Raw genomic sequence first — 20,944 nt, 5'->3', positions numbered from 1 at the left:
GCATTGAGCAAGTCTAGGTTTGAACACTGTGTGTGCAGCTGAATGCGTGACGTCATCAATCCAAGATGGCAGCTCAGTAATGTGTTGGAAGTTCGGGTGTTACAGTACAAATTACAATTCGAGGCCTTGTGCTGGATCAAACTCTGCTTCTTCTCGTCTGCACCCACCCAAACAAAACTTTGAATGATACAAAGGGCATATGAGCTATGAGACTGAGTGAAATCGGCCATGGATGGATCTTTTTTGAACCCCACGGAACAGCAGTATTATTCCTCGTTGTTCAGCACGCTGGACCATGAGAACGCTGGCCGCGTGAAGACGACGGAAGCGCAAGAGTTCTTTCTTTTGTCAAAGCTGACACCGGACGTTTTGCAGCAGGTAAATTACCTGTGGAGAAATTAATTCCCTCTGTATACACTTTAAAACTGAACTCGTTTTGATTTCAGCATCTACCTGGACGTTCAAAACTTCAAGTTCAAGATGGGTATGACGACCGTGATGACGGGCATGATTAAAAGAAAGATTCTGGTTGCCACTAAGCACTAGACACCCTGTGTGCATTGCGTGCACAAACCCTATGAGTATAAGACTGGTCTTAAAAAGTTTAGGTGTTTTCTAAGTGAATACCTGGCCTAGGCCTATATTTTAATGACATATTGGGTATATCATTGTATGTTTTGCTAGGTCACAGCAGGGAGAAATAAATGGCATCCAGGTACTGTCATGACGGTGTAGCTACCCCAGAACTGTGGGGTCCGACGTCCGCTCCGCTCCAATGAGTGTGGGAGTGGAGTGGACGTGGGACCCCACAGGCCACAGTTAGCCTAAGCAGGCTATGCAATTCGTTTCATAACTTACTTAGGCCTAGTTGGTGGTTGTCCTCTTGATACTCTGCTCGTAAGTCTCATCACAAAGAGACCATGGAGAGTGGCTTACTTTGAAATTAGTTGTTTAAATTTGTAGTGGTTGAAGGTAGGCTCCCCTATCAATGGTACATGTATCCAGAGGGAGTTTATTCCATTTTTGAACAGTCCTTGGTAAAAAGGATCAGGAGTTCATATAGCAGTTAGTTTTAGCTGCAATTTCAAAGAGTTGTGAGTTATTTCCTCTACAAGATCTAGATATCTTTGGTAAACAGGCATCTAGTCTAATTGGTACTTTTAACTATTTTGTAGAGATTGGTGAGCTGATTTATTTCCCTTCTATCTTCAAGGGTTTGCCAGTCTGTGAGCATATCAATCACGCTGCTCTTCCTTGAGTAGTTGTTGCACACAAAGCCTGTAGCATGTACATGTATCTGTACACTTTCCAGTAAATTGACGTCTTTCTTGGTGTATGGACTCCACGCTCTGCTACCATATTCCAAATGAGGTCTGACTAACCCTAACTTTCCCTAACCACACAGAATTCAACACCAGTAAAGTGTGTGAGTTGTGGCATTGGGTACTGGTAGCTTACTATCTGGTATTGAATTTTGTGTGAATGGGAACTGTGGGCCTTCACATACCCTGTTGAATTTTGTCTGAATGGGTACTGTGGCCCTCTCACTTTTTACCAGCATTTTATACCATCAAGAATTTCAAATGAGTACTGTATTTTTAAAGATTATGTAATTAAATGAATGACAGAAAGCTTCCCATTGAAATGGTAAGTATGTAATATTATAAGAAAGACAATCTTAATTGTTTTTGACCACAATGATCCCAGCAGCCGGGGATGGATATGCAGCATGATGGTGTGTGAATTTGTTTGAATAGGTACTGCCTGTCCATACTCTTTGTACTGTGCAGTGGGCCTGCTGTACCCAATCAAACAAAATCACACAGGTGAATACCTGTTGGAGTTTGTGTGATTGGGTACTGTTGCAGCAAGAGTACTGTTGAAGTCTGTGGGATTGGGTACTGTGAGGTGAGTGTTTTCCAACATGTCCAAGGTGTTGAAGTTAATGTGATTGGGGAAAGTTAGGTCCAGCAACCCTTGGGTGGTTAGGGCTAAGGTTGAATAGAGCTTTTCCATTTGGATGCTGAGTAAAAATTCCTTGTAACCCTAACCTTCCCCACCACACAGAATTAAACAGTAGTAAGGTGTTTAATTCTGTGGGGATAGGTCTGGTAGGCCAGACAGCTGGCTTATGCATTGGGTTTGGCATACCTCAGAAAAACAAAGTCCAACAGCCTCTGTGCACAAAGTCCCATATGGGTGTTTAACTTTGTGTGAATGGGGAAGGTTAGGTCCAGCAACCCTCGGGGAGTTAGGGTTAATAAAATAACGTTAAGGATGTCAGTGGCCTTTGTTGCAGCATGCACAGTTTGGCTCTTCCAGCTTAGATTATTTTGAATAATAATGCCAAGGTAAGTGATTGCTGTTTTTTCTTCAAGAGTGACACCTTAATGTTGTACTTTGTATTGGCAGGATTCCTCTCTTTGGAAATGGAGGTACACTTGTTGAGATTAAATTTCATGCCTCATGTTTTCGCCCACTCAGTCAAACTGTCAAGATCTTTCTGAAATAATTGCTTATCTCCTGGTGATTGGATTTTTCAATAAACCATGCAATCATCAGCAAAAAGGTGTGTTGTTCCTTCCACTGCTTTACTTATATCATTTATAAACAAAAGGAACAGATGAGGTCCTAATACAGTACCCTATGGCACACCATTTTCCAACATACACCATATCTATAGATGAATTTCCATTGACAACAACCCTTTGAGATCTGACAAAAATGACTTGATCCAACCTTGCATATTACCACCTACTCTGTAGAAATCAAGCTTCCGCATTCATTTCTGATGAGGTGTTACATTGTATGTCAGATGCTTTTGAAAGATCAAGAACAACTATCTGTTTTAATCTGGTTGTCATAGTTTACTGCAAGGTCCTCCAGTGTTGTGACCAGTTGAGATTCGCATGACAAACCCTTGCGAAGAACATGCCGGTTAGGATTCAGAATATTGCCCTCCTCAATATGCGGCCTGAGTTGACTATCTATGATGTGTTCCAGTAATTTACAGAGTAACTGATGTTAATGAAACAGGTCTATAATTTGCTGGGGCAGATAGAGAAGCTTTCTCAAAAAGTGGAGTCACGTTAACCTTTTTCCAATCTAGAGGCAAAATTCTTGTGTCAAGCGATTGCTGGAAAGTAATTGTGAGAATTGGAGCAATGGTGTTGGCAGCAGTTTTGAGTGCTTTATTTGGTAGATGATTGGGACCGACAACTTAATTTGTGGTAAGCTTTCTGAGGAATTTAGTGACACCATTTACATGTACAGATAGTATAGATAATATTATTATTTCCTAATATTAGGTATTTAAGAACAAAACACTTGCCGTGTCGCAAATACCACAAATACAGGTACATCACATCGTGCTGCTCAGTGAAATATTGATCTTTATTTGTCATCTCACTACTCCCATTCGTTTACCATGTGCACTGATTCACTCCCGATCATTGAACGGGCCATAAACGCATCAGGATCTTTTGGTGTGTTATATCTGGGAACCAGACTGAAATAACTCTTACATGTAGATCTCAATCAATGGCTGTTTTATCAATACATGCATTCATGTACACGTACATGTGTACTTTACTCCCAACGTGTACATGTACATCATGTAGGGTTCGCTATCATTTAATGTTCTTTATGATCTTCATTCTTTTTGGATCTGTGTGTTGTCTATCGCTGTCTGGCCCCCTGCCCCAAAAGAATCCGACTTTATTTCCTGTTCAGTGAGTAGAAGTGAATCAGCGTACATGTAGGAAATGAATGACGGCATTGAGACGACAAAGTAGAGGCCAGAATTCCGTGAACAGGAACATTTGGGGAATTGAAATTTGGGCAAATTAACGACCTGCTTCTGTGGATGAAGCTGTATGAGAAAAACTGGGCTCATAAGAAACTTTTTGCAAAGCGTAGGCCCGTTGCCTGTTTTTGTTTCCCTAATTAGGGCATAGGGCCAAGAATACGGGGGTAGTCCAGTGGACTGGCCGTCGCATGGGGCTAGCCAATGCCTGTTGGATTGATTTCAATTGAGCCCAGACATGGTAAATGTACGTGTGCCACATGTAGGTCTACTTTTGTAAAGTGTACTTGTGACTGGGCCACGTGAACATCCTACACCTGATGATGTACACCATATACATGTATCAGCCAGTGGGAAATGTGTCTACTATTTAGTTTCATTATAATTCAGAAATACTGAATAAATAAATAACGGGCAGAAGGGCCATGGCCTTCCATCATGTCCATATTATGAACCTGGATCTACTCTTTAAGTGTGGGTCCCTTCTGGCATGTCTGTATAAAACATACGAAGGATTGCTGGTTTTCAAATTGGACATGCACGTACATGTAGCACTTAACTGTACATACTGTAAATACATGTACAATGTACATGCATGTCCCAGTATTTACAATCACATGTACATGTACCCCACCTGTACACGTATGTGGTCCTCTGTTGTACTCTGTTGAGGACTGCACTTTTTTCAGTCCTATTTGTACTACACATGTACATTTGTTAGTACACATTATAATTACTGGACCCAGACATGTCAAAAATTACAAGGATTGAAATTGAAAACACAAAAAACAAAAACACATGGAAACTAAACAATGCCATTGTTTAGTTCATTAATACCAGTCATGCCTGTGTCACTTGAGCACCTCCTGCCCTGATGCTCATAACAGCTGGAAATTTGCAATTGTTAAGTGCTGGAGCTACATGTACATGTATGTACATGTACATGTGTACATGTACTGTACATCTACTTGTATTTAATCCAATACAGGAACATGCACTGTACTACAAATGTACAGGGTACTGCATTGCAGTTATTGCTCATAACAAACATGTACATTTACATTTAAATGGCAAATATTTTCATAGTGTATGCTTTATTAAAGCTGTTGTATTGCATTTACATGTAAGTGTGAAGATTGCAAACATCCGACGAATACAAAAGGGAATGTGCCAGACTTCATATGAGTCTGTATTTCATGTGACCCCAGAGAGTGTTTAAGAACAGCCATTCCACTCAGACTGCACAACTTCTTGTCACAATTTTCAACTAGAATCATGAGAGTGAGATGGATACATGTAACTGATGAGATGATGAGGATTTATTGGGGTTTCTTTGATGTACTGTACATGTACATGTACATACACGAACAATGCTGTATCCTTATTGAATGACGGTATATTGTGCGTAATCTGTGCTGCACACGTACATGTACATGTACATACATGTACATGTACAAATTTGTATACATGTGCATTGCCACTCACTTCATTTACATGAAGACCACAGTGTAAAAAAAGGTGTGATCCTTGGTTTCAAGGTACTGGTATTGTGAGTTCACAACTACTAGCCTCAAGCTCGTATCATGAGTCACTCAGAGATAAACTTTGTGGTGCTCTGATCAGTAGGAGAGTGAACCTGTGTTTCATCACTGCCATGAGAGCTCAGGGTACTCAATATACTCTGCAGTGTATTTACTCCACAAGATGTACATGTACATGTATGTATAGTGTATGTGAACCTGTCCATTTTACTCTATCAGGACATGTACATGTATACATGTATGTACATGTACATACATGAGTTAATGCAGTTTTCTTGGTTACTGCCTACAAAAGCTATGCATAAAGTATACTACATGTACATGTCATGTAATGAACATGTACTTGTGCATGTATGGGCACTACTTCACACAAAAGTATTGAACTTTTATACACAAATCTTTATTATTCCCATCACAAAATCGCACATTATACCGTGTGCATGGATGCAAGACACACAGGTTCTCAAGAGCTCTTTAATTGTCAGTGATAAATTGAATAACTTTTCATACGTCATCTGCTTTGTTATTTCAGGTGATTGAAATCTGTGGAGCGAATCGTCTGGGCCACTTTGGGCGGAGTCAATTCTACATTGCACTCAAGTTGATAGCAATGGCACAGAATGCCATACCATTGCCTGTGTCGAAAGAGATGATTGGACAAGGTGGGTCAGCAATTAGGCCTACAATAAACTGATTCATAAGCAAAATCAGAGTCAAATCACAAGGCATGTCATAAGTAAAAGGACAAGCAGTCATTATAGAATATGTTGCTACAGTGTTGGAAGCAGGAATCTCATGGAAATCCACGTATGTGTTTGAAGTCTATGTACATGTATGTACATAATGTACACGTAGAATGTCGGGTCTCAAGAGCTTGATCAACCGATTTCCTCATTTCTTTCCTAATAAATCCCATGTATGCCATTAAAAACTCTAAAGTTTTGTAGATAAATGATTGTGCAGAAGGCATGTTCTTCATCAAGTGGACCAAAACTCAACACCACAATTTTTCTAAACTTCTGAAAGACGGACTTTGGTCATTTGAAACACGAATTAGCACCTTCAGATTTATAAAAAGGATCATTTGGGGATAATTAGGCATACTGTGTACATTTGGTCGACGTTTGGTTGGCTACCAGTGTAAATCGAATGGAGTTGAACTCATTTAAAGTTTTACGTCAAAGTATTTACACCAGGTGACTTCATTTCAAAACAACTCTCAACAAGGAGAATTCAGTATATTTTTCAACTGACGTATTATAAAGCCCCCATCATGAGCCCTGAAAAAAATGGAACAAAATTGACGGAAAATAATGAGAAAGGTTTGGCTGTCTTCATTCTCTTGCCGTTTATAATCACTCTCACTACACTTTCCGGCATTCCTGCCAGGTCTCATACCTTTCAACTACCGAAAGTAATCTTTAAGTTTGGCTGCATCAAAAATTTATAACAAGTATAATATGGTGTTCATTGCGAACATCATATTTGACGGAATTTTGATAACGTTCAAGACTATTGATGGAAAATGCATAACTGTGCCGAAAATGCTGTTACATTTTGTGACCGAAAATTCCATGCTCAGTGTTCATTTCGCAGCTTTTTTGGAGATATCCCCACTCAAACTTAAATCAGAAGTCCAGATATCAGCCACGACTCCCCTCGTTTCATCAAACATTATGAATTTATTCACTGCTTTTCACTTCAGGAAAAATGAACCCCCAAAGTTGAACATGACTTCATGGTCCATATTTTGAGGAACCTGCCAGAACCCTTATTTTGCCCTTGATACATGTACTTGCATGCAACAGTTAACATGGAATGGTCATTTCCTCCAAACATGGATTGGACCTTACATTCATTTTTAGAAGATACACTGGGGGCATACTATATACTTACTGCGTACCAGTACCAAGTTATTGCCTGTGTCTTGGGATTTTCAAACATGTGTTCAACTCATTTTGTTGTCTGCGAGTGGTATTGTGGTCACATTTCACTTGAGCAGGTCACATTAACATACAATGTGTACATGTGTAATCCATTATCCACAAAAACTACAAGTACAATGTACATGCGCAATGTATGAATGTATGTACACAAGTATTGTATACATGTACAGGATGTTTGTACAGTGTACCTGTACATGCATGTACATGTACTGTACATGTATGCACATGTACATTTACACGTATCTAATTATCATGCCCACTGTACATGTAGAATAAAACATGGGAACATGTAGGTATGCTTTTCTATTTAATGCCATTGGCTGGATGGCAGTTTTACATTTAATAGGTTTGCCTACATGTACCGTGTACCTGTAGTAAGACCTATGAATATGTCAGGTTGTATATATACATGTACCCATGTACATTTACAATCTATGTATTTGAAAGAGAGTAATACAACAAATGTACATTGACTTCTTGCAGGCATTGAAGTACCATTACCTGTATTTGGGATGAAACAAAGCAGTTCTGCCCCATCATCACAAGACCCAGGTACATGTACTGTACATTGCTTCACTTATTTTACTTTTTCCTTTGTAAAACAATTCTCTCATTTCTTTAAAGATCAATCACATTGCTTTGATGTACACGTAAAATGGTCACATAACAGGGAATTGGTCACTGTTACCCATCATGACTAAAGTGGCAGCTTCTCTTGGCATTTACAATGTTTTAAAAAATAATCATCGTTTTGGGAGTTCCGTTCCACCACGAGAGTGCTCAGAGTAAAACATGTGGAAATGAGGGCAGCAAACAAATCTAGCAATTTGATGATGTCATAATACATGTACTGCTCTCGGCCCCCAGAGTTTCTTGACCTTGCGGCAGTAATAGGAGGCTTTATAGCACAAGAACAGGGAAAAAAATGGATAAAGTACATTTTAGTAAGATGTCATTCTTGGCAAATGACTATGGCAATGTGCCTGAAATTCATCAGGACCTTACCCCGGTACAAATTGGGACGGTTCAACTCTATCATACGATCCAGTGTTGATCAACACTGTTGATGGAAATGCAATTCCAAGTCACTCTCACTGTCCGACCTTTTGTAATTCACAGTTAAGTACGAGCAAGCAAAGTACTCATGCATGCGGGTGACGCATTCACCTTGAAATCATGAAGCAGTTGTATAATTGCAGAGCCATAGTCTGACGTCATCAAAACAGGCTTCTATTGGATGCTCCCAACAACTTTTGGTTTCAGTTTGCTTGATATGAAGGAGGACATCAACTCGTGCTTTTGATGTCAGTAGCAATTTTTATTCAGTTTTTATGTAATAGATTGTTTTAAATACATGTACATATATAACTAATTTCAGAAAAAGTGAAATTGTGAATTACCAATGTGATTGATCTTTAAGTATTTGTGTGTTGTTTGCGCAGATTTGAATTTTTAATATTTGGTTTAACATGTGCATGCATTGTAGGGCTAGCCCAGACTATTTTTGTGGAATGGCACAGGACATCATATCAAATTAATTAACTAAAAACATGTACACTGAAGGTCTGCTGTGACATGCATTTCATGTTTGGAATGCTTACTGAGTTTTTACATCACTTAGTGCATTGATAAGCATGCATATGTAGATTAACAAGGGATAATTGTTCACTTGATGTTTATGCTAAGCTGATCAAGACCCCAGGGAGTATTGCGGTCTGACAGTACAAGCAGAGGTTCTGTGTATGCTGATGCGAAGATTTTGATACTGTGATGTCTCATACCTGACTGCAGTAAATACATGCACATGCAGCGTGGACTCACTCTGCAAAAAGGGCTGATTTCGTACACATTTAACCTTCCCTGTTTCTTTTTCCCTCAGATGATCCTGGCCAGATGGAGTTTGTTAATCCAGCATTCATCGATAATGTTCCTGATCGTGGCTTTGCTCTGTCAGGCAAACATCCGCCCACAGACTGGTAATACACATGTACAAGCCTGTACAGGCAATAACACGCTTCCGTGCACAGCTCTAAATAGATGCTACATGTACATGTACATGTGTTTAACAAACCATTTCATCCTAAATGCTCATTACTGTAATCTGAACTGCTTCCACAATTCTTACGTCCAACGCTACTCCCTTATTCCATGCACAGCTGTCCAGTCAACTCACGTCAATGTTAGAAAAGTATTGGAAAAGCAAAGGTAAACAAAAGATTTCATACCAAAGAACACTATAATGAGGCCAACATCAAGCTATTCTATTCACAGCGATGACGCATGGCTCTAAAAAATTTCACTTTTGAAGTCTTGACAACGTCTTCCCTACCCCTTCTCCCCTCGGTCATATTATGAGATGTGGTAGTCATCTAGAAATGCTTTGTGTTTGTCAGCTGGCACCAGTCTTATTTACTACAGATGTCAGCCATCTTCAAAGTGCTGCAGCTGATAAATGGGCGCATAGTTACAGATGTCCACCCATGGGCCAGAAATAGATATTTGGGGGCGCACATATACATTGTAAATGTTGGGGGAGCCCTGTTTTGTGAAATGCTCTTATGGTGCATTATTGCCAACAATGGATCCAATAGATCAGTCAGATTATACAAAGATATACATGTACATGCATGTGTACATGTACAGTTAATAATGAATACAAGGTTCATACAGTATTTGCAGTGGTGGGTGTAGTACCATTTCCATGCTGCAATGGTCTCTATAATGGGTTCAGACATGTCAGCCTTTCTGAATGAACTGCGGTATTTAATCAACCCTTTGACATCTTCAGCTTATAAAGTAGCACATTTTTGAGCTTCAGTCTCAGAAAGTTTGTTCAGTACATGTACATTGTAGGTATTGTTCTTGGCTGATTTCTGTATGCTGGAAAGTGACATGAGTTTGGATGTGAAGTGGGTCATTCCTTGAGGTTGGGGCGCAATTTGTGACGGTGTCCATTGTTACGTGGGTTCCGTAAAAACGAACAGCTATTTCCCTGCATGTGGATTCCAAATAATACATCTTACAAGGCTTAAAACAGAGGTGTGTGTCATTTTTACAGAGTAAATGACCTACTCTATTGGTCATGACAGACGGTAAATGTTACCCATGTAACAAGGACACCGTCACAAATTGTGCCCCAACCTCATGGAATGACCCAAATACATGTACATGTATGTTGAAACAGTAAGACTTTCACACACAGTTTGGATTCAATGAATAAAATACCGCCCCCAGCGGTACATGTGGATGTTGGTAGCACCGACCTGCATTATTACCTACAAGACATAAACACTTGGTACTACAGCACTGTTTGAGTGGGCTGGGAGAGGTGAATTTGTTCTTACCGGGTAACATTCGGACGACGTTTTCTGCTACTCAAAAAATGTGATTATTGTTTGTTCAAACCTAGTAGTGTTGTAAACACACAGCAGATCCCACTATCACCAACAAATGAGTTGATTTAAAAAAAAGAAAAGAAACATGCATGTGTTGTCTTGTTTGGCAGGAATGTGGGTCAGGTGATCGGCATGGTAGGGCCCCAGGCCAGCCCTAGAGGACCTGTCGTATTCCCTCAAGTGGAACAAGTACCAACAATGTCTCCAACACGGCCCTCAAATGTACATGTACCCCCAAACGTGAGTATGAACTAAATACCTATTTGTTGGGGGGGGAGGCTCGACTATGTATGTACTTGCAAGCAAGTTAAGTTGTCACTAAACAAGTGGCTTCTAGAATAGGTACATGTACAGTAGTTTCATTTACGTACATGAACATGTAGCATATATCCAAGGAAAGACTGGTCATAGTTCAGATTACATGTATATACATTCATAGGCTCAATCACCCTTGACATCCATACATACATGTAAGGAGTGACAACCAGGTCACTAAAAAGGCACTAGAAATCCGCCACCTGGTCATGTTCCTGTACTATCGCCAATTTCATATTGGGACGTTTTGAGGCATTCCTGGTTCCTCCTCAGGTATACTTTGGTCTGCAACTCACATCCTATCTCCTGTTTTTTGTTTGGTAGCCTTTTGAGGAGGGTTTCGGTCTTCTATCTCAGCCATGATGGTCGGGGAAGGAATTGCAGCTAAACTTTGTCATTGTTTATGTCACATTTCCCCAGTTGGCACCTGCAATCTGACCACGTCAACTTACAATGCCAATTTTAGGCCACTTTAGTAGTGTTTCATCCAGGTTACTAGGTAACAGTATCTTGGTCCTTTGCTACCACCCCACTTTACACGGACATGTATATTCTGTGCAGATTGCTGGCTCACCGCCCCCATCCTCACCTCGTGACTCCTCCCCCTTCAGTGAGACACCAGCCATCATCTCCCCTCCCCACCCCGTGGGGCTAGAGCGTCATCAGAGTTTACCATCCCCCATCAGTCCCAGGGAACATCGTCCCATGTTTGACAAGCAGGGCAGTGTTCCTGGGTATGGTCCTGTGACTGACGAAGGGTGGGCATCCTTTGAAAAAGACAGACAAGGTACATGTACATGCATGCATGCTTCAAATTTGTGTTGAATTGTTTGTTTGTGCACAAACTATGGAAACTTGAAATTTAGTATGGCTATTTTCATAACTGCCTCTGGTTTCTAAAATAATGCATCATCAAAGCTGATATAGTGGATGTTTAAAAAGGCATTTTGTCTTGCCTTTTGTATACGGTTCAATCCCATAAGCATAGCCCTGCAGATAAAGTTTGCTTAGGCTGTTAAATGCATCTTGCTTCTGATAAAAAATGTGCTTTTGCATATGGTGTACATGTACATGTACTTCCCCGCTGCATTTAGAATACATAATTTAGAATTTGTTTCACCTTACTTCCTTGTGTTTTACAAACATGCACAGACCTTCAAAGTGTTTGCGTTCAGGACATCATCAAAGTTTCTCTGTGCAGGAATTGCGTTGACAATGCTCAAGTGTAATTTCTCATGATGAACATGATGAATATGCATGATTTCAACAGATCCTCAGTTGTGATTTAATAGTTGAAACCATAGGCATTTTACTAAATTGAAACGAATGTGTTTGATGGAATTTTGGCACAGATGTTACATGATTTAGCAAACTCTTCGCTCATTAAAAATGTTTGATTTTGAGAAACTGATCTTTGAATTGGGTCATTAATCATTTTGGACTGGAGGTCATCAAAAAAGGTAAAACCAGCTTTAGAAAAGAACTTATCTCGGCCATCTTGCAGTGGAGGAAATCTTAAACATGGTTAGGTGTCATCTGGAGTACACTGTAGCCCTGATGCACAACAATCATTCTAGTGGAGAGTCCTTGGTTCCTCTAGTTTAGACACAAGTACATGTTCATGTTTTGTTCATTGTTGGCCCATAATTATACCCTCCTACTTTTGAGCCTGCAAAGTTCTCTTCATCTCACACGTCCAGCACTATTGAGCATGGACATTCTGTATGTGTCTACCTTCCCATAACTTCCAGTTTCTCACTTCGTCATGTGGATCTTGAAAGACTTTGACAGCTCTGACATACTGTGTACATTACCCAGGGAGCGTTACCAACGGGAAAGCACTCCAAGATAGTTACTGTGCAAAACATCCATTTCCTCAGCATTGATTTTGAAGGGATTGACAGAAACATCAGCACATGTACATAGCCAACTTGCTGTATAATGTATTAACCTTTTTAATCTTTAGGGGAGATACAAGCGACACAGCCAACACAGTCCCTAGACAATTCCCTGAACAACACCCAAGACACATCCTGGGCCAAGTTCCCTGATAGCCATGGGGAATCAGGTTCCCATGGTAACCCCTCAGTGCATGATGGGACTGAGGATGTTTGGTTGATAACTCCAGAGCAGCGAGTGTATTACACCAAACAGTTTATGACGTTACAACCGGACCCTAATGGTCTCTTATCAGGTAACTCGGCACGATTTTGAGTAAAGTTTCAAAATTTGGTTCATTCAAAAATTCATAGAAGCATAGGCCATTGAGGGAAATCAGGTTGGCGATGTGGTTACTTTTCTCACCTTCTACTCAAACTTGAATACTGCCCAAGCCAACACGTGGACTACGTTTTCAGTCCCTACCTAAATCTGTGGATTTGCCTAAGAATACTTGTCCTGGGATTTCTTTTCCTCCTACCTCTAAAGCTGGACACTTCGTATTTATCCTCTTCCCCAGGGCTCTTGGGGAACATTTAGCATGTAATTGATAGGATAATTAATAAAATGATAAGTAAACTGAATAAAAGGTTTACGTAACTTTCTTCATTGGCTGTCCATCCTGGTTACCTTGTGTCAAACTTGGCTATCAATTTGGAAGCTATTGGTTGTAACGCTGATCACTGAATGTAAACTGCTCATTTATTTTTTCAGGTGCTGATTCTAAAGAATTCTTTGAAAAGTCCAAGTTACCAACGGCAGAGCTGTCAAAAATATGGTGAGAATCTTTTCTGTTAGAAACTTCATCAGCTGGGTTGAGTAAATGCTGCAGTTGAATCCAATAAGAAGAAGAGGCGTGGTCTCAAATGGAAATATTGCCGGGCTGAAAAGTGGGAGGAAGGAAACCAATATGAGGATGTAACTTGTGGACTTGTCAGAAATGTCAGAAAAAAATTCTTGGTTTGGAGTAATTGTTATTTGCTATTGAACAGGGCATTTGTAGGGAAAAAAAGGGATAATCTTTTCCCTTCTTGTTAAGTGTGGAGGTCGAGAGGATGTACAGATGCATGTAAGGTAGACAATACTTGCCTGTCCTACATTTTGATTCGTAGGACATTTTGTCTTGCAGCTAGAAGAGCTTAAGCTTTTTACATTTGTTGACCACAGTTTTTACAACTGGTGTTATTAAAGATTGGTCTCAAATTCACATTCTTAACCACTTCCTGCCGGGGAGCCCGGTTTCGGGCACCGTGTGTTTATACGTGTGGCCAGGGTCTCCAAAATCGGACAAAGGGAACTGGTCCTTGTAACAAAAGAACATATCAAAACAAAAGACCAGGCTGCTGGGCATTACCGACATTTTTTCATTTTGAATAGTGGTGATAATTCAGCCTTGTTTTTAAACCATGGTTTGTGGCATTTAGAGCAAGCGGATTACCACCGGGGACAAAAGCGCTGCACGCTAATCTGGCCCCCATTGAAAAGAGGTCAGCAGCGCACTGTGCCAGGTTCCTGAACAAAAGAAGGTTATTTAAGACCGCACAATCTGGGCTCTTTTTCCAAGGCTGCAGGCCTGGCTGAAATACTCAGCATCAATAGATTGTGTCTGTCAGGCTATAGTGGCCACCAGGAAGTAATTCGTGTGGGTGTAAACGTCCATTCATTCAAACGATGATTTTTTGAAGAATTTTGAAAACTGAAAATCTTGAAAAAGCCCCGATTATGTGCACTGCATTTTTCGAACCACCCGGCTGCAAGTGGTTAAAGTGTTGAACCGAAAGGTTAGAAATCAGTCTTCCATCTGCAAAGTTAATGAAAAGAAGTGTGACAGACTTGTTACCACAATCCGCATCAACTGTGTTTTGGTTGTTTCTATTAAAGGCAACTTTCTGATGTTAATAAAGACGGCACACTGTCACTAGCTGAGTTCTGTACTGCAATGCATCTCGTTGTTGCCAGAAAACACAAGGTGGAACTACCCGAGCAACTACCATCTAGTCTCATTCCAGTCATAGGGCCCAAGCAAGATGAAGGTTTGGATAGCTCATTTGCATGTGTAATTGCTCATTTGCATTCTTTATTGATGGTATATAATTACCAGTTGGACCTGTTTCTGATTGGCTGTCCAATAAGTCTGGTTGATTGAAAGATGCATAATGCATTCCATGCTGATAAGGAATAAATGAATGGATTTCACCAAAGGTTTTGTTTTCAGCAAAAAAAACCACATGCAACACACTGCTCTTGATCTTCAAAAAAATGTTTGCTCGATGCATTGTATGTGAAGAGTAAAAACACGTCCATGCACTTCAGAAACTTACCAAATTTGAAAGTTTATACTCGGTTATGTGTCATGGGAAAGCCAGCGAGCAACCTTTCCTCAGAAACGTTTTTAAAGAGCAAATCTAGGGTTCAATATTTGAACAGGAAAATATGTAAACTGAACAGTGTCTTACCTGATTTGAATCACACCAACAACACCCCCACGTGTCTGAAAAAGCTTGGACAAAAAGTACATTTCAATACTCACAACTCCGAAAGCCTTTCAAACCGTTTCATGCGTTGAAAAAGAGTCTAAACGCACAGGAAGTGAGTTGGAGAAAGATTATTACAAGGATCTTGTAAAGTAGACTTAAAAGTTCAATAATGTACCAGATTTTGATTTGTTTATGCTTTTAAAAACTCATTAATTTGCAGTTTATGTTTCTTCATATTTATCTCGCATTCAGTGCCAACCTTTTTTCCTCCAGTTTTGCATCCTCTACAATCAACCCCTGCCAGAAGTGTGACCCCGCCCACACCTAACAAGACGGATGAGGCAAGTTGTTCCTTGATAGCTGTTTCAGTAGTCATGTTTCCATCTTTGCAGAGGAGCTGTGGAGGTCTGCAAATTGACAAGACAATAGGGACTTCCTTAAAACATTTCATTACATGTCAGAAAGTTTAATTTGTACACTATTGTATAGGTAATTTTGAAGTTGTTAAAGATACACGTCCACAATTGGTTACGTTTTATGTTTTCAGTATGTTGAAAAGCAAAGATTTTTGTTGTCAGCTGCCTCTGGGTAATTCTTGATGGCACATACATGTACATGTGCGTGTGTGTATGTATGGCCCATCTAGCCCAAACCAAAAATGTGATCTTCTGTTTGAGGTATACGCCCTGGGAAAGAGAGCTGGAAAAAACAGAACAAGGATTCAAATTTCATAAAATGGAGGGAGAAATGTTTCGCAGAAACCTGCATCAAGCAGTTCCACTGGAGGATGTGTGTACACGATCAGGCCATCTGTATACACAAGCAGGGCTGAGGGGTTGAAGTGCCACACATTCCCATGTGTAGCTTAAGCGCTGGCTAAAGTCCAAATGACGCATGAACATTTTGCTGAATCCTTGTACCAAGTTAGAAATAGTTTCAAGACACTGCCCTTTAGGCCAGTTTAAACCTGACATGCAAACAAGGCAAGTGCAAAAACAAATTAGTGATTTCAGTTTCAGTAACTCTAACAGAATGTATTTCTGTTTTTGTATGATGTTTTTTGATAAAGACAAATGCTTCAAGAGGCAAAGATCTGAAACTTGATAGGTGTTTGTTCAATCTTTGTGACCTCATCTGCTTTAAATTTGGCAGAACTGGGCGACATTTACGGACTCTCCATTTCCTGCTGCTCCTTCCCCATCATCGCAATCTCCAGCAAACTTTGACTTTGCATCCATCTCACCTGATCCCGTAAGCTAAAGATACAGTTTTCCAGTTTTCATCTTGTTTTATTAACCTCTTGGTGGCATTATTATTCCAAAAAGAACTTGTCCCAGACATACATAAGCATGTACAATGTAGTCTTATTTTCAGCCCATAAAATGGCAACCTTTTGGAAAAAGCAAGATGCCATAACCGCAGAGCCGTACAAAGTTGAGCTTCACAAATACTGACCCACTGTGGTCATTCGGTTCAATAGTTGTGTGACATTTCTGACCACATCTTCACCTTGTTTGAAACTCTAATACAATGAGGTGGAGCAATATTTGCTGCAGTGCCTGGCTGTGTCATGCAGACTACTTTGAGCCTGTGCGTGTATGTACAAACTCAGCGGGAATGACGTGTGGGAACAAGTATAGACGTCACCTGGCACTCTTTACAATATTGGCCAGAATCTACTCCAAAGTCCCCCATACTTGACACAGGAAATCCCTGCATGTTTACAAGTTAGCCAGTGTGAAGTGGTTAAAGAGGGGCTAAAGACAACGACTTAGTCATTTGTAATAACATACCCCATGAGCCCCATTTGTGAGACTCTGGCCAATTAAAATGACATTATGATTTATGTACATACATAATTTTGAAATGAATTCTGTTACTGGAGCTGAAAATTCTTGAGACTGCACAGTTAGTGTGGGAAATATGTTGGTTGAGCGGAAAGACTCAAAGGATCATGTTCATGTCAGCACAAGAAAACCACTTGGTACGTTGGCTGGTATTGGAACTCTGGTCATCAGTACTATACTGCAGGCAAAGACAACACCACTCTGCCAACCCAAGCAGCCTAACCATTGGTCCAAATCGAAGGCATGTCATTTCAATTGGCCAGTATACTTTGGTATGTGTGGGTCCACCTCCCATCAGCCTGGGCTCCTGACTTGATCAACAGGTCAAGTATTTAAAACAACCAGGCCACAAACCTTATGAGGAGAGAATTGTTTTGTAGGTGGCATTTTATATGGGTTGCCTGTTTTTTTTCAGGAAGCCAAGATCTTCCAACCTATTGCACTTCATGTGAAACCGGATGGAAAGACAGTCACGATAGTTGATGAGGTCACAAGCAGACCAAGAACACATTCAGGTAAATCTTTCTTAGTGCTATAACTTTTACCTGTTTATATGTAGCCAGTTACATCTTTCCGATGCATATATTGCTAAATGGATGTTGGCAAATGTGCCCATCCAGGAAAGTACCATACGCAATCTTTGGAAATGTCTGGTAATCCTGACTGTAGGATAATCAACTTGTGGGAAAGATTGTGATTGCGAGATGTGTTGTCCATAATGAAGTCTGTCTTTTTTGAGTTTATTCATAGCCAAAAACTGAGGTACAGAAAGTTGTATTACGATACTGAATCTTTACATTCTCATTTTGTAATTTCATATTTTGATCATATTTTGAAAAAGTGGTAGGCCTACCATTAACATGCAAAGCTTCCAAATGCATTCGGCGACGTCACATTAAACGGCATGTTTCTGATAATCCCGACCCGATGATGTGCACCAACTTCTAATCACGTTTACCAAACGGTTTGCGGGCACTGTCACATACTCAGAATCGATTGAAATGGATTACTCTTTGAGGTGTCACCATTCATGTAGATCCTCTTCGGGCAGAAGGCTTAACCGACGAAGACATTGAAGATGACAAAGACTCTGTGTTCACAATGAAGAAGCGCGCCGCCACAGTGGGAGAGAAGGAAATGCTTGCCAAGATTGCCCCACCGCCACCTGTTGAAAGGACACGCAGAGGGGATAGTTTGGGTAAGTTGTAATTGATTACTCCAATTGCTTACACTTCAGTTACCTTCCAGAAACTTGATAAATGCAAGACTGGATAACTCTTGATGGCACATACATGTGGATGTGTATGTATGGCCCTTCCAGCCAAAAGCAAAAATAAGATCTTCTGCTGGAGATATAGAACTGAAGGGGGGAAGAGGGCTGAAAAAAAGTCAGAGAGAACAAGGATTCTAATTTCATAAAATGGAGGGAGAAATGTCTCGCAGGAATCTGCATCAACCAGTTCCATTGGAGGATGTGTATACACGATCAGGCCATCTGTATACACAAGCAGGGCTGACATGTTGAAGTGCCACACATTTCCCAACTCACCTCAGCTGTATGCAGACCTGCCAACTAGTATGATTTAGCTGTATTTCCTACGGGAAATTCTTGAAAATACAATCTTATGTTTTCTCCCCCATAAAGTACAAGTTTTGATGATTTTGACACGCCTGAAAAAAAACATGCAGTTCAACGGTTGCGAGTGTACATTATGCAAAAAAAACCCCACGACTACGAATGTGCATTTATGTATGTCCATATGCATTTGCACATGTACATGTACATGCTTACAGGGTATGCACGCACATGTACAAACCTCGTGTGTGTGTGTAAATAGTATCAGGCAACCACCCAATCATTGTTGTGATTGGCTGCCTGTGAAATACTAATATTCATCTATTTATTAGTGGGACTTTTTAAGCCACATCTGTGTTTAATAGTAGAAGTAGTGGCAAACAGTCCCAAGTATTTTAAGTAGATCATTTTATGCGTGAAGACGTGTTGACGCAGTCTAGTTCGAGTTACTCGGACTAACGTTAGACCCAATCCAGACAAGTGGTCAAAACAATTACGGGGAGAAATATGCTCAAATTTTTGCAAAATACAATTTTTTAATGAAAAGTACGACTGTTGAATTTTCAGAATACAGTTTTGTGATCCAAGAGGTTGGCGGGTCTGTGTACACTGAGTCGGAGCGTGTGTTGAGCTTGAACCTGACGACTGCACACAGCCTGTTGTGATAACAAATAGTGCTCTGTTGGCACACCCTGGGGTGTTGAAAAATGAGAGGTCGTGATAAGAAATATCATGCAGATATTGTTCAAATGAATCTAATGACTCTGTATTTGTGGCATGTGGCTGTGCATCTAAAGTTGGCTGCCATGCATGTACATGTTAATGTGCTTTGGTTTTCAAGAGTCCAAATATTAAAAAGAAAAGCAGTTGTCTTGGAATAAAGAACAGAACAAGTAATGATAAAAACTGAGTGCCCTCTTGTGCGACACTTGAAGCCAGCTCTCAAACCCATGCATTTGCCACAACATGGAGCTATCTTTAACTGCAAGTAACTAGCTCTCTAACAAAATAAGTTCACACTTTTGAATTGGTGCTGACAGCTGCCATTTCGGTTTAACAGCAACACATTTCAAATTCAGTGGCCAATCTATAGTAATGGATCGTGCAGTTCAAGAGTCCAAAAAGTGCGTTGTAATAACGTACAGGCTGAGAATTTGCTAAAGAATGGCTTTATGCAGTCTGGCATCAACTGTTGTTGGCATTTAAGGAACTCACACAAAATGAATCCAAACACAGGTTAGCCAGTACATGTAATCACACCTGTTCAAGAACACATAGGGTTTCCAATGTAAGGGCACAGGTAAACATTGAAACTTTTGTCTGTGATTTGTAGGTTGTTTTTGCAATTTGATTCTATTTGGAAAATTCGTATTTCAATAGGTTGATAATGAAGCATTATTTTTCACATTTTATGCCAGTCTGCAGCCATATACATGTACATATATATGTACATGTAGTGTTTCATAATCTGACTTTTTTTTAACTTTCAGTTGTTGTTTCGATGTTTATTATGAGTTAATCCTAACAGTACTATTATTTTGCGAGCATATCAACCTTTTTGTTTCATAACATTCTAACAACGTGCTGTAAGCATTCACTGAAACACGGTAAGTGAAAGGTAGGCCAACTGCTTCGTCTGTAGAACGTGGTCTTTTTCAAGTTGACATTGAAACATGAATTGAGGTTGAGCTGATGTACATGTACACGTAGTGTGTTGTCTGGTTTAATAGTGGATTGGAGCAGATTGTAGGCCTTACTGATCAGGTCTGATGTGGTGTATATGTTACCGGTATGTACATGTATGCTCCATGGACACTTTCAAATTTCAGTCGGGAAAACCCATAAATATTCCAGAACAGTTGGGCCGTCGTGTCATCATGCGGCCACATGTCGGCGGCGTCTTACTGAACATTCTTAATTTTCTCTGGTATGAGAAAATACCTACACTTTCTATAATGTTCATATGCCATGTAAAAATAGTGAACATAGGTTTACGTGTACATCAGTGAAACAGCATTCTAATTGGCAAGTGTGAGTGGGCAGCACAGCAGCCTCCACTATGGAGGGCCATCTCAACTACAGTGCCCATACAGTACATTTGTAC

The 20,944-nt window shown here is 40.2% G+C and overlaps 1 protein-coding gene across 3 annotated transcripts in view; it reads left to right on the top strand.

Moving 5' to 3' along the window:
• The window catches only part of LOC110983326 (ralBP1-associated Eps domain-containing protein 1-like), a 38,287-nt gene continuing 17,343 nt past the window's right edge, over window positions 1-20,944 (top strand). The window contains exons 1-13 of one of the 3 annotated variants that reach the window (XM_087146361.1): window positions 1-378; window positions 5,879-6,008; window positions 7,776-7,844; window positions 9,172-9,268; window positions 10,798-10,927; window positions 11,564-11,789; window positions 12,969-13,196; window positions 13,655-13,718; window positions 14,822-14,973; window positions 15,670-15,758; window positions 16,570-16,668; window positions 17,680-17,779; window positions 18,301-18,462. In XM_087146361.1, coding sequence (XP_087002487.1) covers window positions 229-378; window positions 5,879-6,008; window positions 7,776-7,844; window positions 9,172-9,268; window positions 10,798-10,927; window positions 11,564-11,789; window positions 12,969-13,196; window positions 13,655-13,718; window positions 14,822-14,973; window positions 15,670-15,758; window positions 16,570-16,668; window positions 17,680-17,779; window positions 18,301-18,462 — 1,696 coding nt within the window. In that variant the 5' untranslated portion in view covers window positions 1-228. The remainder of the gene's footprint in view (window positions 379-5,878; window positions 6,009-7,775; window positions 7,845-9,171; window positions 9,269-10,797; window positions 10,928-11,563; window positions 11,790-12,968; window positions 13,197-13,654; window positions 13,719-14,821; window positions 14,974-15,669; window positions 15,759-16,569; window positions 16,669-17,679; window positions 17,780-18,300; window positions 18,463-20,944) is intronic. The other 2 variants (XM_087146362.1, XM_087146363.1) reach the window with 2 other exon arrangements.

This window comes from Acanthaster planci, linkage group LG15 (assembly GCF_054643075.1).
Source record: "Acanthaster planci isolate LZ-2023a linkage group LG15, COTS_SCS, whole genome shotgun sequence".
Lineage (NCBI taxonomy): Eukaryota > Metazoa > Echinodermata > Asteroidea > Valvatida > Acanthasteridae > Acanthaster > Acanthaster planci.
Note: the sequence above shows the minus strand (reverse complement) of the source record. Positions and strands in the feature narration are given on the sequence as shown.